We start from the raw sequence: 20,218 nt of genomic DNA on the forward strand, positions 1-20,218 counted from the left end.
TTTAAACAACACAAAATGTGTTGTTCCAATAATAACACAGAGATGTGTCAAGTTAGGGACAACATATGTAATGTGTTGTGCTTAAATAGACACAAAATGTGTTGTTTTAACACAGGGATGTCCAATCCTGCTCCTGGAGGGCCGGTGTCTCTGCAGAGTTTTATTCCAACCCTAATCAAACACACCTGATCCAGCTAATCCAGGTCTTACTAGGCAGATTAGATACTTTGAGGCAGGTGTGGTGAGGGAAGTTTTAGCTAAACTCTGCAGGACACAGGCCCTCCAAGACCGACTTTGGACACCCCTGTTTTAACACAACCGTTTTAAGAGTGTAACACATTAAATTGCATAGCATTATATTTTTCATTGCATCAGACCACACCGCATCGTAAAGTGGTGAATGGCATCGTATCGCATCGGTAGCTGCTCATATGTATCTTTAATGCATCGTATCGTATCGTAGGCTATGCACCGAGATGCGTACCGCATCAGACTCTTATGGAGATGCACATCCCTACTACCATATTTTTCAGACTATAAGTTGCAATTTTTTCATAGTTTGGCGGGTCCTGGAACTTATAGTCAGGTGCGACTTATATATCAAAATTATTCATATGAACCAAGAGAAACTATTACCGTCTACAGCCGCTAGAGTCTGCTCTGTGCTGCTCTTGTATTTATGTAATTCAATGGATTTAGTGATGCTGAATGACTTTGGGACCTTTTTGAACTTGATTTGGCTTATCGTGTTAATTTAATCTATTCAGCCTCCCATGTATGTTCTGTATGCTATTGTGTATCATGCAAATAACTGTTTATTTTACTTGTACGGACACCTATTCAGCCTGCTGTTATGTGCTTTTGTTTAGTTGAATAACTTGCCTTTCCAGATTAAATGTCTGTTCTTCGGCTTGAATTTTGTATAATAGTTTTCTAAATAAATGCAACGTATAGTCCACTGCGACTTAAATATGTTTTTTCCTCTTCAAAACGCATTTTTGACTGATGTGACTTATACTCCGGAGCCACTTATAGTCCGGAAAATATGGTACACATGCTCTTAAGAACGTTCCATGCAAGTGGTCATTTGACCAATCACAATAAAGTATTTCAGAAAACATTGTAATAAAGTGTAATAATGGTACCCACCTTATTGATTATATTGTAATGGTATACTGTAAAAGAGTTTTATACGTTTACAACTATATATGCAGCAATACTTTTAGATTTTTAAAGCCAAGCCAAGGGGTCTTGAGGAACCAAATAGCTCACATGCTAAATCAGTTCAACCACAGCTGCTCGGCTTACATCCTTAACAGCTGTTCATGTTGGACAAGTTAGAAATGTATTCAAGCAAGTATACATAAGAATGTGGAAGCACATGGCGTTTATATTTTAGTCCTGCAAGTCAAACAATAGACCAACAGTAGCAAGCTAAGGGATTTTTTGTGGCAAGCCACAGTCCACATGATAATGAGCTGACTGGAGTATAAACTAAAGTCCTGTTTTACATTCGGTTGGTAAATTTAAGCTATGATTACACAGCAAATATGGCTTTCAGATATGTGTGGAGTGCAAAATTCACATAGCTCTGACATTTCCATTAATCCATTTGCCATTCGCTTTTATACAAAGTGGCTTTTAGGGCACATGTGCTACCAAATTGAGCTAGTTCAGTAAATGTGCAAACAAACATGCAGTGGACACTTGCTAAACACTATACATTTATGAGCATTTTTTCTGTTTTTTTTTTCAGTCTAAAGCCATGAGGGAGAGATGGCTTCTACAGGGGACAGCAGGGTTACAAGAGGCAGATGACAGCTGCAGAAAACAAGTGGAAGAAGATGAACTACATGTCAAAAAACTAGAAGATTTAATTCAAAGGTACGATAAGTTAATTAATCTGAAAATTCTCAAATCCGACACTGTATGTTGTGTTTTGGTTGCTACTATCAAGCGTGAGATCACCACCAGATGTGCAGACTTAACCAGCAAGCTTTACTTGGTCAGCTACAGTAGGTTTACCAGAACATGATGGTTGAGTAACCATGCTGTTTGACAGTCAACAGTTGGTTTGCAAGCAAGACCCGTTCCAAACCAGAACTATTGGCTTAAGTCATCATGGGCCAGCATGAACAGGTTTAAACTGGTCTCTTTGACAAGCTATTTTTGAAAGAAGTCCTTTATTTATGGTTGTATGTTTATTTTGTACAACACCATCTAATCGGTAACCACTTCCTCACTGGAGAGACTTCCTCCACCCTATACTGGGATCTGTTTTTCAGTTCTTCTTTGTTTTTAATTATGAGAACTTCAAAGGCTTTATACTCATCTGGTAGATGTATTAGACTTTGTGCAGACTCCATTTTTGGGTTCCTCGTATGGGTTGCATTGTGAAGCTGATTTACATTTTAGCTCATTGCTTTGGCATGTGTAGTTTGTCCGGTAAATCTGTGCTTCGCTGGCCAAGTTGTTCAATGTCTACACACCATGAGCAAAGTCAATTTTATTAACACAATATACATGATAGAACAATGTGTAGCAGATTTTATTTTACATTTACAGTAAAAGCTATAAAAAATATTGCATCTACCTGTACAGGATTTTTGTTAAACAGTTTTATTAATTATTATGAAAGTCAAAGGTGCCTGTTGCAAGGAACCAAAACTCCAAAAGTGTGATGGGAGAGTGGATTGTGTTTAACAATAGCCCTTAATTACAAGTGTAGGATTTAGGCCTTGTAATGTTTTTTTAATCTCACACAAAAATAATATAATGCAGTCATAGTCCCATAAAAATATTTAGTGGCTCTGTATGATAGCAGAATGTTAAATGGTTAATATAATTGTACTGTTGCAGAATATCTAATGTTGTACCATACAGCAGAAGGTGCAGTAATACTCAATCAAACTATGGCTATAATTGTCTTGAATTTTGTCGCAAAAAAGCGCGCACGTGAAACTATCACGTCCGATCGTGAAATTATCACGTTTACTTTCATGTGCGCACCCGAAAGTTCCACGTACACACGCAAAACTAAACTTTTTAAAAAAAATTCTGCACATGAAGCACGCGAAAGTTTCACGTGAGCATTTGAACGTTTCACGTGAGCACGCAAATGTTTCACGTGAGCATATGAAACTAAACTTTAGATTTTTTACTTCATTGTCACCTTAGGGGCTTGGTACTTTATGAATTATAGGGTTGAAGTGGAATTTTAAAACTGAAAGTGTTTTAATACAGCTGAAATGTTGGAAACCAGCAAGAGCTAGCATAAGCATAAGAGAGACTGGTCATCTAAAAAAAACAGAAGTGTGAACAGTATTTGAAAATAATTGGTTTTGTAAGCATCAATAATTATTCAGGTGTTGAATATCTAAAGTTAACTATATGGGAGATTTTGGAAGAAATGTGTCACCATTTTAAAAACCTTGAATTACGTAGGTTGTATTATTTGGTACTCGGTACTTTGGTATTTGGTATTTTGCCCTTCAGTGATGTGATTCATGGAGATTTTATGGCTGGACTTCCTCTCATAGGATGCATCTCTTGTCTTATTTTTTCTCAGGGAGAACAAAGTTATTGTATCATGTCTAACATTAGGGGATTCTTGGACATTCCCGGTTTAGCAGGCATAGATGAGGGCTGATATCAGACATAACCCCACAACCCAGGAGAATGGATGGTTGTATAAATCTCAATTGTAACATTATGGTAGTTTACAGCTTACCAACAAATACCTCTGTCAAAATCCGATCTGATTGGCTGGAATCGTATACAGGGTTTTTTGTGTGTCTGCCTTAACAGTCATCTTCACCATGGTATAAAAAAAGAGGTTTGCCATATTAAGATAATAACAATCAATTATAGTACTTTCTCTTTTGAAATACTTCTTTGCTATTCTTATTTATGTTTTTTTCTTTTAGTGTTTTCTAATAACATTTTAATAATTTTAATTAGTTTTTTCCACTCTGGTCTATAATTGTAATTATAAATTGTAATCATTTAAATGCATTACCTTGAATGACTCTTTTATATTGAATGAGGAAAACAAGCGAGTCTTCAGCCTTAAACTGACTTAAATAGTTTTTCTTAAGAACAAACATCAGCAAGTTTATTCAAGTATTTGAACCCTGTGGGTTAAGGCTCTACCTTTTCCTGAAGATTTGTTTATCCAGACATTTTTTATTCTTCAACACTGAACTATTTTGGTATATCAAAATAGGCAAATGCTCTCACTTTTGGTCACTTACAAAAGCAAACGTCCTTGGGCTGTAAGCTCCCATCTGTCATCGCAAGGGTAATGTAGCCAAATGGACGGGATGACTGCTTGGAGCATTGCATAGCCAGACTGGTTGTGGGTGGCAGGTGATGTTTCCTGGGTTGGGGGAGAGACTTTGACAAAAGTATTTCTGAAAAAGGCAATAGTACAGCCTCTGTGGCAGCAGTTTGAGACTAAGGGAGTGGCTGGTAACTATTTTCGTACCCTGCAGAATAGATCGAACCGAATCACGGGTGCATAATACAAAAGAATACTTATTTACTAAAAGGAATCGTGGGTGAAAAGGTCATGTTTATGTCAAGTATATGGGGCAAGGCATTGCACCAGGATTAAAGAATAATTGTTTTGCAAAAATACATTTTCAAGACTCAAACATTATGTGTGTTAGCATAATACCTGTATATCACACCTGTCTAAATCCACTATACTCTAATTTTTGCACAATATGTGCAAATATACTAGAAATAGACATGACGTGGTGTAATCCACAAAGTACTGTTTACACACATAGCAAACCCCACCCACGGGAGGTTCATCTAAATGGTTCCCTCCAAAAACTAAAACAACTTCACAGTTAGCTGTCAATAGAGTTTAGAGATGCTACTAGATGGGACGACAATTTCAGTTATCAGGCTACCACAAAAAAAACACAGTTTTACACTTCAATTAAAAACAAAGTATGTTCAAAAACATTACTGCAAATATTACTGGCTGTACTGCTGGCGGTTTTAACTACAGCCTCGACTCTTCTTCTATAAACGTATCATTACGGAAAACATCCCAGCCAAGCTTAAAGTAAATCTGTAACTACTGGGCTTTCCAGGAAAAATGTGGTGTTGACATGAGACTCACTCACATAGCTCCATACAATACACTCCCAACACATCTGCACGCACACTGTTTATACAACTGTGTGAGATGTGCTCCTAATATGGTGAAGAGAGAGTAAAGTCTCTTCTCTTGGAATGAAGTTAAAAGAGGTGACATACTGTAAAAATAAACATTACAGCAGAGTTAGAGATAAGACCGCCATTACTATAATAAGACCTTTTAATTCTTTGTGTGACTGCTACTGTATTTCTTCCACTGTCTTGAATGTGAGGGTATGTAGTACAGTATATTCTGTTATGAGTCGACTTCTGTTTATTTTTTATGGATTAAAAACCAACAAAAATAGGTTGACCAACAATAATAGGTAACTAATCTATTATTAGTTAAAGTTGTGCTGCAATGGTTAGCTCATATACTCAGACACGTTCAGCCATGGTGCCCATCTGTGGGGTGCAGGTTCTAGTTTTTATCAATGTGTCCACCTTTTACAAATGTACATATAAAGGGTATGCTAGCTGGGGTATTTGAGATGTCACTCATAGCACAAATCATGCAGGATAAAGGTGCGTTCACAGCAATTACGTAATTACAAGATTTAACCGTGTAAAAGTGTTTACGTCCTCGTAGAGTTTGTAATTACAGCTTATAGACTGGAAGTTTTCTGGGAGCTATGACTTGTACCACGTGACCGCTGCAGCCTCACACAGAAGCACTTCCAGCATGTTGTTTTTGTTACCTGACGCACTTTCTGTGTTATGCAATGTTTAGCTAAAACATTATAATGTAATATAATGTTAATGATTTAATATGTAATTATTTACTTTACAGCTGCAAACATGATTTCAAGTGGATTCGTTTTGCCATCGTCACTGTTGCTATAGAAACAGCTTCGAGTCGTGTTGTCATGCTTTTTGAGGTCTCACCCTTAATTGCAATTTAATCAATACTGGAACAGTTCACATCTCTTCTGTGCTTATAGTGACTGTTTTTTCTTCAATCTAAATACACTCACCTAAAGTATTATTAGGAACACCAAACTAATACTGTGTTTGACTCCCCTTCGCCTTCAGAACTGCATTCTTTAGAAATAATTGGCCCATATTGATAGGATAGCATCTTGCAGTTGATGGAGATTTGTGGGGTGCACATCCAGGGCACAAACATCCCAAAGATGCTCTATTGGGTTGAGATCTGGTGATTGTGGGGGCCATTTTAGTAAAGTGAACTCATTGTCATGTTCAAGAAACCAATTTGAAATTATTCGAGATTTGTGACATGGTACATTATCCTACTGGAAGTAGCCATCAGAGGATGGGTACATGGTGGTCATAAAGGGATGGACATGGTCAGAAACAATGCTCAGGTAGGCCGTGGCATTTAAACGATGCCCAATTGGCACTAAGGGACCTAAAGTGTGCCAAGAAAACATCCCCCACACCATTACACCATTGCATTAATGAGAAATTAAACAGATGTTCCTAATATTCCTTTAGGTGACTGTATATAGACAGATAAAGATAAACCATAAACTACATGTATATGTAGTAGCTTTAAATGGAAAGGGGTGTATTTTAATTTTTTCTAAAACGTAATTTTGTAAAAAGTATGCAAATATTTATTTCAGCTTCAGTCAGACAAACAAATTTCACTTAAATCTATTTCACTTTCACATGTGGATAACTGAACAGGAAACATTCAATCTTTGCATTGCCATGGGAATGTGTGTGAAGGGTTTGCTACTGATGTTTGTTCCTGTGGTTAATGAACTCTTGACTGAATAGAGAGACATTGTGGCCAACTGTTATGACCTCACAACATAATTATTGTAACTGTGAATGAAGGTCAAGAAAATAAAGTAAATATTTTTTCTTATTTCATCTTTTGACTTTGGGATAAAAAGTGATCTGCACATGCTTTTTGTATTATGACAAAATCACCAGTGGCTCACTCAGTCAGGAGCCAATAGGAGATTGTGACACACATGGGAAGGAAGTGTGAGACGTAATGCAGGAAGTAAGAGGTGGGCGTGAACTCTTCATGAGGTCACCCAAAAGCACAGCAGAATATGGACTCTTAAACTTTGATGTGATTTGGAGAAAGAGGAAAATGTCAGATCCCATTTTAAAATGAGTCACATAGTCTACACCCATAGCAGTTTACGAACCCTACATTCATTGCAACACATGGGGCAAATCAAGCATGTAACTAACACCTTAGAGAACCCTCTGTTTTATGATGAAAATGATACTTAACCAAATTCTTAACTAATATTGACAAATTAAATAAATGGACATATCTGTAATTTGGGTTAAACTAGGTCTTTCACACTAAACTGAACACATTTTTTTTTTTTATTTGCTCATGGAAGTAGTGCCTTATCTGTTATTAAAGAAAACATATGGAAAGTGACAGGACCCGGTTCAACACAGTCAAAACCTTGTGTGCACATACAATCATGCTTCACAGTCATGTTCTGTTCATACAGAACTTATGAATGATGCTGCTTTGTGACAGAGTTCCTGTTTCATTTGTTTCACAAATTCATAAAACTGTGTCAAAATGAAAGTTTTTATGACTCTTGTGACACCAATTTTGTGAAAGCTTTGGGAGCAAGTGTGACAAAGAGCTTTAAACCCCCTTTAAATAAATATACAAATACCCAATTTATCAGGATAACAAACAGATAAATGGAACAGTCATATAGTAAAAAGTAGCCTATAGGTAGTATAAAAACTAATATCATCATATTTGTGACCATGTCTGTGAAATCCAGGATGAAGTTTATTAATCTAATAATGAGATTTTGAGCATTAGAGTTTAATTTTAATAACTGATTTCACTATGATTTCGATCTTTAACATGACTTTAGTCAATATTAAAGATATCAAGATTATATTTTCATAGAATGTTCACAGAAACCTTTTAATAGAAAAGGTAAATCTCAAAAAACGACTATTGCTGGGTTTTTGCAGATCGGGTCATATTTTTGTAAATAGTTTTTTTTTATCTATTTACCTTTTTTTAGGCAAAGGCAGAAAGAGAAGTAGACTACTTTGTTTGTCTTTCAGAAAAGTTTATGTAAATGTTTACTTTTTTGTTAAAATCTTTCAAAAACAAACCTACACGGAGACATGTTTACACATACTTTGAAAAACATAATGACACTGACTGAAAATGTACAATTTAGATAATAGTAGTAACACATCTGTAGTAGTAACAGTCAGAGACCACTAGATGGCGTAAGAGAATTAGGCCATTGACACTCAGCGATAACCTTCACACTTATTCCCAAATAACATCTCCACTTTTTGTTTCTGTCATTTTGTAATTAAACAAGTTATATATTCATATATTCTTTTTTCACCAAGATTGTAAGGCTGTAGTAAGTTTTTCTTAGTTTTTCCCAGGCTCCTGTGATTCACACTAAACTATCAGTCCAAACAGAAAATCCTGTATAAATGATTTATTTAACCAAATGTCAGTCCACACATTATGATGTGTATATCCATGTGTTTTTACAGCCCTGAACTGTAGTAACGCATGGGTTGCGGTTAATTCTTGCTCACATGATGGATACCTGTGAAATCACTTTTTTCTCGCTCAACTGTCAGATTGTTTGATTTGTCGCTGGTGTGTTTCCCCCATCCCACCCCAGCTTGGAAACAAGGCCTGACCTCATGTTGATGGGTCTGTATGTGTGCTATTACTATTGCCAACTGTTTACCAGTTAGTCTTATAAAGAAAGTCAACTGCAAGTCCTTATTGCCAGCTAAAACTTAAAGATAACCGTTATTGTTACACTCAGGCGTTAAAGGACTAGGTCAAATAAACAATCTGCCATTCTTTTGTCATCTGCTTAATATATTTGTCATTCCAAAGCCATGATACTTACTTTGTTTTGTGTTTGAAAAATGTATAAGCTGCTCTTTTTAATGTAGCATTAGTAGTTAGCACTTCTGTACCTAATGTTTAGCCTGTATTTTATGCTTCTTTAAAAAAAATATATAATTTAAACCTACTATTACAGTTAATTGCAATTTTTAAATTAGAAAAAAAATAATTTGCCTGAATGCTAGTGACGTTTTGTAGGGGATTTTTTGTATTTTACGTGTTGTGTATATATAATAAAAGAAGAGGATTTCAGAGATCACTTGTTAGTAATGCGTTCATGGCCATCTGCTATATCTTTATTCATAGATAGTGTGTGTTGTAAGGAATGTTAAGCAGGAATCGTGGGAAGGCTCCTTCACTTCTGTTATTGCAGACCACGTAACCTCAGTGATCCAAACAATAGCAGGAAATTCTCATGGGCGGAGGCAAAACGAGTTCCTCAGCCAGCAGCTTCCTCATTGGCTGCCAGCATTCAGAATAAGCGAGAATGGACTCCACTGGGAAAACTGGAATATGCATGGGTTAATTGGCACTAAAGTAAAACATGTGTGTCTCATTCAATTCCAGAATGTGTGCACACGACTGATTTTACTCAATGGGCAGCATGTATAGCTATACAGTCATGTACAGTACACAGGAAACTTGTTCTTTTAAGTTTTTTCAAGAAGTATTGCATTGTTATTTTATTATAAACATTGTAAGCACCTATTGTACTCTACTAGCAAATCCAGTTAAATTATGTGTTTATTTTCACTCTAGTGCTATAAACCTCTAAACCTTTTCAATCAAACTGATAGAGGATATTATTGCTTTTTTGTAGATTGGAGTCAGAAATCTGTCTTTTGGAGAACGAAGAGTCCCAGATTTCAGCTAAAGAGCAGGTTCTCAGAGAGAAACTGAGGGAAACTGAGAGATCTATTGAAGATTTGCAGAAAGTAAGTTGTCCTTAGTTAAGATGACAAATTTAAAAAGTATACACTCTTTTACCTTAAAATAATGTTTCCAAAAAAGTTTCAGTCGTTTATCCACTCAAAACAGGGTGGACGGCACTTTCACATTTGCTTTGCAGCCCTCTATTGACCAAAACCGCACTAAAGAAGTTTGCAACCGTCGGGTCGCGGTCCTGTAGTTCGAGTGAAATCTACAAAAACTTGCTTTATGGCAGACCTACAATCCAATCAGAGCCAGCTTTGCTGCAGTAGGCTAAATTATTTACGACAGTGGTAATGGACAATTCCGCTTCCAACCTGTAGGGGGAAAAGAGCAAAAACTCTTTAGTGTTGCTTTAACTGTGCTTCACGATGCCGTAGAAGAACCAATTTTGGCCAAAAAAACATCTAAAGAACCTTTCTGTTTCACAAGGAATGAAGACAATTATTCCGCTTATACCTCGGTTACCACAAACATTGCTCTGGTGTCTTTTTTTAAGACATTTGAAAAGTTAGGTGAGCGGTTATCAGAATACAGCATTCAACAGACCCATGGTATAAAAAAAGCTTAATCAGGTTATATAAAGGTATGCAATTAAAGAGTTCAGATGCAAAACCCCACTCAGTGCATCTGACATGTTTTTTATAATATCAGTATCTAATGTTTGACACGGTGGCGTTTAGCGGCTTTTGCATCTGAGCTCAACATTTGTTTTTTAAAGATCCTTTGACTAAATGGTTCTTTAAGAAACCAAAAATGGTTCTTGGCATCACTGTGAAGAAACTTACAAGCTAGAGAGCAGCCATAAATGCATGACAAAAAGCTTTTTAACATTTTGAGGTTGTCAAACGTAAGTGATGTGTCAGAAAGGTCTCTAGCACCTTTGGTTCACAGATTGCTATCATAATTTGTTATTCATGCATTCTCAGTATTGCTTATCTCCATTGGTCGTAGAGACTTCTGAAGCCTGTTAGTGAGGCTCAGGCATGAAAATGCCCTGGACAAGAGATAACCCAGAGATAATCATTTGTTTTGCAATAACATTTATAAAAAAATTTATGAAAGGGGCCATGCCATGAAAATCAGACTTTTTCCATGTTTAAGTGGTATGGTTGGGTCCCCAGTGCTTCTATCAACCTAGAAAATGTGAAAAAGATTAACCCAGTAACTTAGTTTTGTAAACCATTCTCTACAAGCACATGTTGAAATTTGGCTCTACTTATGATGTCATAAGGAGCTCTTATTATAATAATACCGCCCCTTAATCCAACCACAGCACTGCCATTTAGTGCAGAGAAAAGCACAATTGAGTTTTAATTGAAACAAACCATCATCATTGTGATCAGTGTTTGAACTTCATCAGCTCATTTCCATTTTAAAGGACACACCCAAAACGGCACATTTTTGCACACACCTACAAAGTGGCAATTTTAAAATGTTATAATAAATTATCTATGGGGTATTTTGAGCTAAAACTCCACATATGTGCTCTGGGGACACCAAATATTTATTTGACATCTTAAAAAAGTCTTGTGCCATGGCCCATTTAAGTTTTAGTGTCCATGTACTTTTTGGGGCCACTGTACATAGTTTCTAAGAATAATGCATTATTTCAGAGAAACAGTTAAACACAACTGTAGACTACTGTTAAAGTAATTCAACACTGAAATCATTTTGTCTAATCACAATCTTTCTCTATGTTCTTTCTACAGAGTCTTCAGTGTCAAGACGGAGGTATGGAACTTGTGTGTATGAATAATATACTATCATAACATCTGTTACCCAGAAACACCACATACATTTTTGGCCTTGTTCATGAGCATCTAATGATCCCCTTTCCAATATAGCAGAGGGGTTATATAGAAAGTCACCCAAAACACACCTCTGCATTACAACTCTTTTTCCGGATAGAGGGGCTCCATCCTAACTAGACATCAGTTTCTTGGACCATTTCGCTCTTGCCTCAGCTAGACTATTGAATTCTACACATACGGCAATGGCACATATGGCAAAGACAGCACTTTGTTTACCTTGATCCGCCTATTTAGAGGGAATCCCTTTAGCCCAGCGCCACCATTGTTTGCTGTAATTCACTTGCACTGCATTTGCTGTCTAAGCAATGAGCTGCTTCACACACAAAAAAGGTAGAGAGTGAGAGAAATTCAGTTTAGTGGGGGGATTGAAAGGGGAGGGTGTAAATGTGATGGGCTTTTGAAAACAGCAATTCAGATTTAGTTTCTCTTCTGATTTTCACTGGACAGATGCAGTGAATTACAACTGCTCCCAGATCCTGGACCTTCCAGAACTGAACTCCCAAATCTCAGCTTCAGGGGATAAACAACAACCAAGAAAAGCCGGTAGGTGCTTGTTTGGCACGTGGGAGGGGCTAGGGTGGTCACGGGTTTGGGTAAAGGCCAAAAGAGGACATGGTAATGTAGATTACAGATGGTGGCATACAGTATATAGCACTCAGTGTACACAGCAGTGTAATTGCTTATCATTTCAAGGGGTTAGACTGGATTAGATGTCGGAGGTTGAACATTTTGTTATGTACTGTACATATAAGTTCACCTCTAGTTCATGTCTCACTCCATTTTTTTTTGGAAGAAAATATATGGTATAAAACTGTCACAGAACTCAACAATTGATTTTTTTTGCAGTTAGTTATTACACAGTCAGAAATAAAGGTACAAATTTTGTTACTAAGACGGTACCCTTTAAAAAGGTCCCAATATGAACCCTTTAGGTATTGATATTTGTCTTTGAGGTACCAAAATGTTTCTTTGTAATTAACCCTTTAGATACAAATGTGTACTTTTGAAAAGGGTACCACCCCAGTGACAGCTTTTATACCTTTATTTCTTAGAGTAAGCTTAATCTTGCTCTTTTATTTAATTACTTAATGTCAACTTGAATGTATTTTACAAAGTGGCTAATTCGTATTAAATTGTACGGCCTCATTAATACACTTTTGTACGATTTGCTTTTGCCCATGACATTGGGGTTTTGTTATTGTTTGTATTTTTTTGTACGATTCACGCTGTACAATTTAGCCAATGGTATAAATCAAAGGTTCTCAACTAGTGGGTTATGTCTGAAATGTAGCAAATCATTATGATTGTGAATAGTTAGAAATCCAAATAGTCGTCAGCTTTTAAAAAGCGTTTAATAAATTCCCATTTAAACTCTAAGGTATTTGATACAGATTTTCTGCTAATTGGTTAAGGCAGGTGAAACGGTGGTTCAGCGGATAGCGCAGTTGCCTCGCAGCAAAAAGGTCGCGGTTTAACCCCCCGGCTGGGTCAGGAGGTCTCTCTGTGTGGAGTTTGCATGTATTTGCTGGGTTAGCGTGGGGTTACTCTAGGTGCTCTGGTTTCCTCACAATTCAAAGACATGCAGATTAGGTAAACGGAAGATGCCAAATTGTCTTTCTCTAATTTGTGCATAAGTCAACCGGTTCTCGCCATAAAGATAGCCATAGATGCTGGAATGGCATTATAAAATAAATAATTTGGTACAAGCCAAATTAAGCGGATGTCGGCATGGAAAACTATACAAGAGAAAACAACCTAGACTACAATAAATATAGGTTCACAGGTAATCACATTTTAAAACTTTATTGTTTAAAAGTCTTAGAGCAAATCTAGTTGAGAACCATTGGTTTACATCAAGATAGCTTTGTACTTTGCAGTGAGGTTTTCTTTTCAAAGGAAGCTGGTATTAATAATACAATAATTGTAATTTGTGAAGAACAATTTAGCGTATTTCCATAAAATTACGAGTGCTAACTAAAATCAGCAATGTCTCGTCAACTAAGCTAAAAAACAACATGCTGCGGTTACTGGCAACATCATAATAAAAGTGCAAAGGGTAGGTTGAATTTGTTTTTGGCTCTGAATTTACTGCCGATATACAGTATTAAGTTTGCATGGACACAGTGACGTCACTGAAAACTGCAATTAATAACAAGCATGCCACGTTTAAGCAATGCATGATATACACACTGAGTCGATATTAACTCACAATCATCTGCACTCTTCCCCAAGCATTATACGCCATGGAGATTAATGTTGAAAAGGATCGGAAGACCGGCACTACCAAGATTCTCTCCGCCTCAGCCGTCAGCCCACAGGAAGCCCATCAGCGAGGCATCAAGGTCTACGATGATGGCCGCAAAGTAATCTATGAGGTGCGTTCTGGGGGTTCTGCTACAATCGAGAATGGCACGCACCCCTGGAGCACAAGTGAAGTGGACGAATTGATGCAGCAAGTAGGCCAGCCTCACCAACGAAGCGAGGGTGCACGGGTAACCGTCACGCCAGCCGAGTCGCAGTCATCAGAAACACCATCGAGTGCCAAAGAGGACAAGCAAGACGAGCAACAAATCTCTAGCAATACCCAGGAAAGGTACGAGGATGAGGTGAATGAGACTCCACAGGCCTCAGCGGACAAACCAGTGACCATGATCTTTATGGGCTACCACAGCATAGAAGATGAAGAGGAAACCAAAAAGCTGCTTGGCTTTGATGGTACCATCAAGGCCGAGATTGTCCTTATCGATGAAGACGATGAGAAATCTCTTCGTGAGAAGACCGTCACTGACATCTCCAATATTGATGGCAATGCTGCAGACCTCGTGTCAGGCCGGCCTCTTTCTGATACCAGTGAACTGTCTTCAGAGGGCAAAGATGAAACTTCAACCAAGGAAATGCCACCTACAGGTATTGAAAAGAAAAAACGCTGCCAGTGCTGTACTATCATGTGACCTTTCTCCCACAACTTCTTTTTTCTGGAGCACATATTGTACCAAGTTTCTGTCCTCCCTAAAATCAAATCTCACCCTGTTACTAACAGCACCTTCACCCTGTGATGTGAGAAAAGTGCACTTCTTGCTCTTTTCTGATCTGTTTTTCCAAAACTTCTTTTCCAAAGGTTCTTTTGCTGAAGTGTTTACGAATTGAACAGCTTGTTGAGGGGACATTTTTAGGAGAAGTACATACGTTGTTACCCCTTGAAAAACATTTTATTATTACTTTGATTATCTTTTAAAATAGAATGTATACATTCACACTTATGCATTTGGCACAGGCTTTTATCTAAAGCAATTCACAGTAATTCAAGCTATGTGTATTATCAATTTGTGTTCCCTGGGAATTGAACCTATGACTTTGGAATTGCTTGTGCCACCGTAGGAACCTACAGGAATATAGAGAATAAGTGTGGAAAAGAGAACAAATGTAATGTTAATGTAAAACAGTTTAATACAGGACAATCTTACACCTAAATGTAAACAAGGTTGGATAAATTCATAGTGCTTCATGGTGTAGCATAGAGTTTACATACAAACACTGTAGTTTAAAAATATGTCCCATTTTATATTTATACAAAAAATCACACCATATCAGAGTAGATTTATACAAACAGATGTTTGGCAGTTATTATTACACACTGTCAGAAATAAAGGTACAAAACTGTAGCTTTTTTGTCACTGGGGTGGTACCCCCTAGGGTTCATTTTTGTATCTTTATATACAATAAATTGAAATGTTGTACCTTTTGGGGTACAGTTTTATAACCTAAGGATCTATTGTGTGCCTTTAAGGATCAATTTTGTACTAGTTAAATGTTGGAATACAAACATTTAAATTTACAAGGTACATTTAACTGTACCTTTAAAGGTGCACAATAGGTCCTCAAAGGGATAGTTCACCCAAAATTGAAAATTTTGTTATTCTGTTATAATTTACTACACCCTCGTGTTGTTCTAAACCTGTATAAGTTTTATTTTATTCTGTTGAACACAAAAGAAGATATTTTGATGTGTGATTATCATTATTTCGAACAGAATAAAGAAACTCATACAGGTTTAGAAGAGCATGAGGCTTAGTTAACGATAACAGAATTTTCTTTTTTGGGTGAACTATCACTTTGAGGTACAGTAATGTACCCAAAAAGGGACAACATTTTATTATGTTTTGTATACCTGTAAAGGTACAAGCTCGAACCTTAGTAGACCACCTCAGGCTCAGAAAATGTCAAATTTTGTACCTTTTTCTTGACAGTGTATTTTACTGTAGCCTTATTGAATATTTCTCAGCCATAATCACGAGCTTCGATTGTCTAAGATTCCTTTGTTTACAAAACCGGATATATTTTTCCAACATGAATGGAGACAAAGCAACATTATGTATGCCCATTTTCTTACACAATCTGACCATTTGGAAATGCATTTACCTTTCTGTGCCTCTTTATTGTAATGTATAGGCATTTGTCGTTTTTAATGTTTTTGCCCACAGAAAAGAAAGACAAGAAAACAAAGCATTAAAAATTTAAAAACTTAAAGGGATATTTGAATCCTCAGACGATCTGAATCTATCAGGCAAAGTGGAACCAATCCAACAGCACAAAAATTTTAAAGCAGCTAGGTATGCTAGCAACTGCCATTAATAAAGCAAATACATTTTTGTAGGAATAAAAATCCTTGTCATGGCACATACGTAGATAGGGTCTAGATTACATACAATAAGGTGCTAAATATACTTGAATCTATTTGCTATTTATGTGAAGAGTATAAATGCCATCTGCAATTGTGCATAGATATGTGCAAAAGCTTCCACCAGCAGACAAATCTTTAAATAAAATATATTGTTGATACTCACATTTATTATAAAAACCTTGGCATTACAAACAAAGCAATTTTAATAGTGCCATAAAACTACAGTCATAAAGCATATTGGTTTATATATAGATCTCTATCCGCATTAAGATATGGGATGAATGAAAGTATTTTAGCATTGAAAAATTATGCTTTTAGCTTGACGTACACTAAGTCAAGAACTTTATAAAAAACTCATAATCTAATCTGTATTTAAAGAAACATGATGAACATGAAAAGATTACAGTTGCATATAATATCATATGCATACCTGTAGATGAAGAATGTACACATGGCACCCATTTATGATGAGTGTTCTCCACATTTATTTGTGTATAGGGGTTGAAATATAAAAATGACGTGCACATTTTAGCATATTTATGATTAAATGCAATGCAGATTTCCCAGTGTGGTCTCAAGGGACATATCTAAGTCATTACATTCTGTAATACCAGCTGCCTTTCTGTTTCTGTCTTAACCTATCCATTAGTCTTGTCATTTTGGCGGAGTGATTTATTTAGTGCCATATTTCCGTAAAAATTATGTTCAGATGGTAAAATTGAAAGTCGGTTTTCAAAACCTGGTCATCTTTATACATGTACCTCTCATACAAGTGGGTTTTGCAAACTAGGAAATTCCATAACCTGTGCCAAAACAACACAGGAAGTTAAAACAGGATATATTGAAGGGATGTACAATACTAAATATCCAATAGGCTTTAACACTAGAGAATAGAAAGCCAAAAAACTCACATTTCCATTTTGTTTAGGTCTTTTGGACTTTTTGGGCATTTCATGTTGATCATCCGTCGATCAGGATGTTTGCACAATGTAGTTACTTAAAGAAACATTCAAAAGAAAAAAAATTAAGATTTGTCTATCAGGAGTTTCAGCCCCAAACTGCCAAACTGCAGATTCAGTCTTGAACTTTCACTTGATGATTCTGTTCTGAAATTACTGCTGTGCTTCATAATTTAAGATTCTGCTGTATTTTTGTAATCTTGAGGTGTCATTTTTAAATGTCCCAATTGCTTACCTTTTTTTAATAATTATAACATTTTCTTTCTGTGTATCATCTTCTTTCTCACACACTTCTCTCTCCTGTACGGACTGCCAGCAGTGATGCTGTAACATTGGCTTTAATTAATTTATTTTTTCATTGTATGTTGTAATTAGTCCAATAAACAGCATTTTGTTCGACATATCTACTCTCCTGTGTCTATGCTGTGGTTCTTTCTCTAACTAATCCATCAGGTCATTTCTACTACCACTTTCCTACTACTACTGTTATCCCTCACATATTTCTGGACAGCACTAACTCCAGAACAGTCTCTTCGGCCTGTGTCACACTGCATGAACATCGAGTTTAAATCTCACCAAATCTGTTTTTTTCTGGCTCACGACTAAAAGCTGACACTTATGAATTTACTACAGGTTTCCTATCTACACTACATTGATGTCATTAAATAAAGAGCAACAATAAGTACATAAGTAATAATCCTGTTTATTTTCTTCAGAAGATTTTCGGTAGATTTTAGGAATAGTAATAGGTTGAATTACTTAAATCCAGATAAAGTACTACACTACACTCTTAAAAATAAAGTTGCTTCATGATTCCAGTTTAAGCTGATTGGTTCCATAAAGAACCTTCAACATCTGACGTTTCACAAATGCCTCTTAAAAAGGATATTCTATAGGCATCGCTATAATACAAAACTTTAAAGCACCTTTATTTTTAAGAGTGTACCCATAATCCTTAATTATTAAACTTGACCAATCAGAGAACTTGCTGTTAAAAATCTTACCCACAACACCATTGATCTTTCACTTTTCATAAGCAGCAACTTTGGAAACTGCCACTCAAGCACACAACCTATAAATAATTTAGTATATCAACAACATAAAAGCCTGACCTAATATGTACAGTTGACTTAAAGTTAGCATGTAGCTAAAGTAACATATATTGGTCAATTAATAAAACACTAATTTGCTTTAATAATTTCAAACTGTATTAATGATACTGAGTTTTTAACAATACTACCCTAAGGGGACGATCACACCAAACGCATTTTAAACGCCTGGAAACGCAAGGCACGCCACATTGGCTTTTTTGGTCACTTTTAAAAAGAGCAATACAGTGCAGCTTTTTATATTGCTAGGCAGCCATCAAGGCAGCTGTCCTGTCAATCAAATATTGAAGCGTGAGCGCTCCTTTGCTGTTAACTGTCATATTAGCAAAAACTAGAAACAGAGGACGCTTGCTCTGACCTTGATCAAGGGTGTGAGGTGCACAAACATGCAGGAGACAGTGAGTGAATGCAGTCTCTGGAGTGCAGTCCCCTCATTCGATTGGAAAATGAAAAAACGCAAATGACATCGGATGCATAACGCTCACTGCCCATAGGAAATTATTCAAAAAAGGTGCCTGCCACTGCGATAAATGCATTCTGTGTGATTGGCCCCTAAGGAATGGGTGTACACTAAGCCGTTTACGGCGGCGGTGTATATGCTTTCGATTGTTTCCAATGGAAGCACCGCTTTTAAAAAATGCAGTTGTTTTTTTTCTGCGCTGGCCAACCGGTCGCCTGCACACTTTTTTATTCATGATCAGTGCTTCAGGGCCCAGAATTGAAATATGTTCAACTTTGGGTAAAACGCTCGGCTCTTTAAAGTCGCTTATTACTTGACCGTCCAATCACAGTGGAGGAGGGGCGGGACAAAAATCACAACAATCAACCGGCACATCGTTCAATGACTGATAAACAAAGCAGAAGTCTCATAGCAACCAAAGGGCTTAGCTGATAAAGCTTACAGTCAGCGTCCGCCTGCAGCTGCGTTTAAACACTTTGGTAACTTTTCATAGGCCTATTTTTAAACACTAAACACTAATAGTTAGCCAAAATGGCGGTGGCGCTGTGGCTCAGTGGGAAGCACTGTTGCCTCACAACAAGAAGGTAAATTGCCCTTTCACAATGTGTGTATAGATCAATTAGTTTAGATTATCTATAGTTAAAACCTGTTCTTGCAGATGCTGGAATGGTTTTAAGAATGAATGAATAAACAAAATGATGTTTCAGCCGGTCTAAGAGTAGTAAATATCGCCAAGCCGACCCATAACATACAGTATTTCGAATGCATACTTGATCAAAACACTTAACATACGGTTAGCTCTCGTAGACTGTCCCTGTAATATCTGTAAGACACTTACATCAGCTAAATATCTGGGTAGATGCTGTCATGACCAAATTAAAGTGTAATGCACAATTTACATAAGTCACAGATCAGTTTAGGAATCTTCATTACAGAGAAGTATGTTTTTTAGAAGCAGCCACGTGTGTTATTCATAACACTACTGTATATAGAAATACCTATAAAAAATTATCTGCTTTAATTATGAGAACATTTACTAATTTAAATATTCACAACAGAAGACTTTTAGAATCACACGTGAATTAGAAAACAGTGCTAAATGTAGTATCTGTAGAAAATAAAAACATCTGGGTTGTTATTGACAAATCTGTTTCGTGTTCACTGACCACTCAATGAGTCTAATACAAACAGGCAATCAGAGACGGTTCTGGAAAACAGACAGAGAACATGCTGACTAAATCTGTCTAACCCGATTCACTGA

At 36.7% G+C, this 20,218-nt stretch overlaps 1 protein-coding gene across 6 annotated transcripts in view; it reads left to right on the forward strand.

Annotated features, from left to right (window-relative positions):
• The window catches only part of palm2akap2 (PALM2 and AKAP2 fusion), a 103,474-nt gene that overhangs the window by 42,296 nt on the left and 40,960 nt on the right, over positions 1 to 20,218 (forward strand). For 4 of the 6 annotated variants that reach the window (XM_055209211.2, XM_073873983.1, XM_073873984.1 and 1 more), the window contains 5 exons: positions 1,757 to 1,884; positions 9,825 to 9,939; positions 11,647 to 11,668; positions 12,196 to 12,291; positions 13,981 to 14,655. In XM_055209211.2, the coding sequence (XP_055065186.2) occupies positions 1,757 to 1,884; positions 9,825 to 9,939; positions 11,647 to 11,668; positions 12,196 to 12,291; positions 13,981 to 14,655 (1,036 nt within the window). Of the gene's footprint in view, positions 1 to 1,756; positions 1,885 to 9,824; positions 9,940 to 11,646; positions 11,669 to 12,195; positions 12,292 to 13,980; positions 17,798 to 20,218 lie in introns of those variants that run through there. The other 2 variants (XM_073873987.1, XM_073873985.1) reach the window with 2 other exon arrangements.

The sequence above is a fragment of the Misgurnus anguillicaudatus genome, chromosome 12 (genome assembly GCF_027580225.2).
Source record: "Misgurnus anguillicaudatus chromosome 12, ASM2758022v2, whole genome shotgun sequence".
In the NCBI taxonomy this organism is placed as follows: domain Eukaryota; kingdom Metazoa; phylum Chordata; class Actinopteri; order Cypriniformes; family Cobitidae; genus Misgurnus; species Misgurnus anguillicaudatus.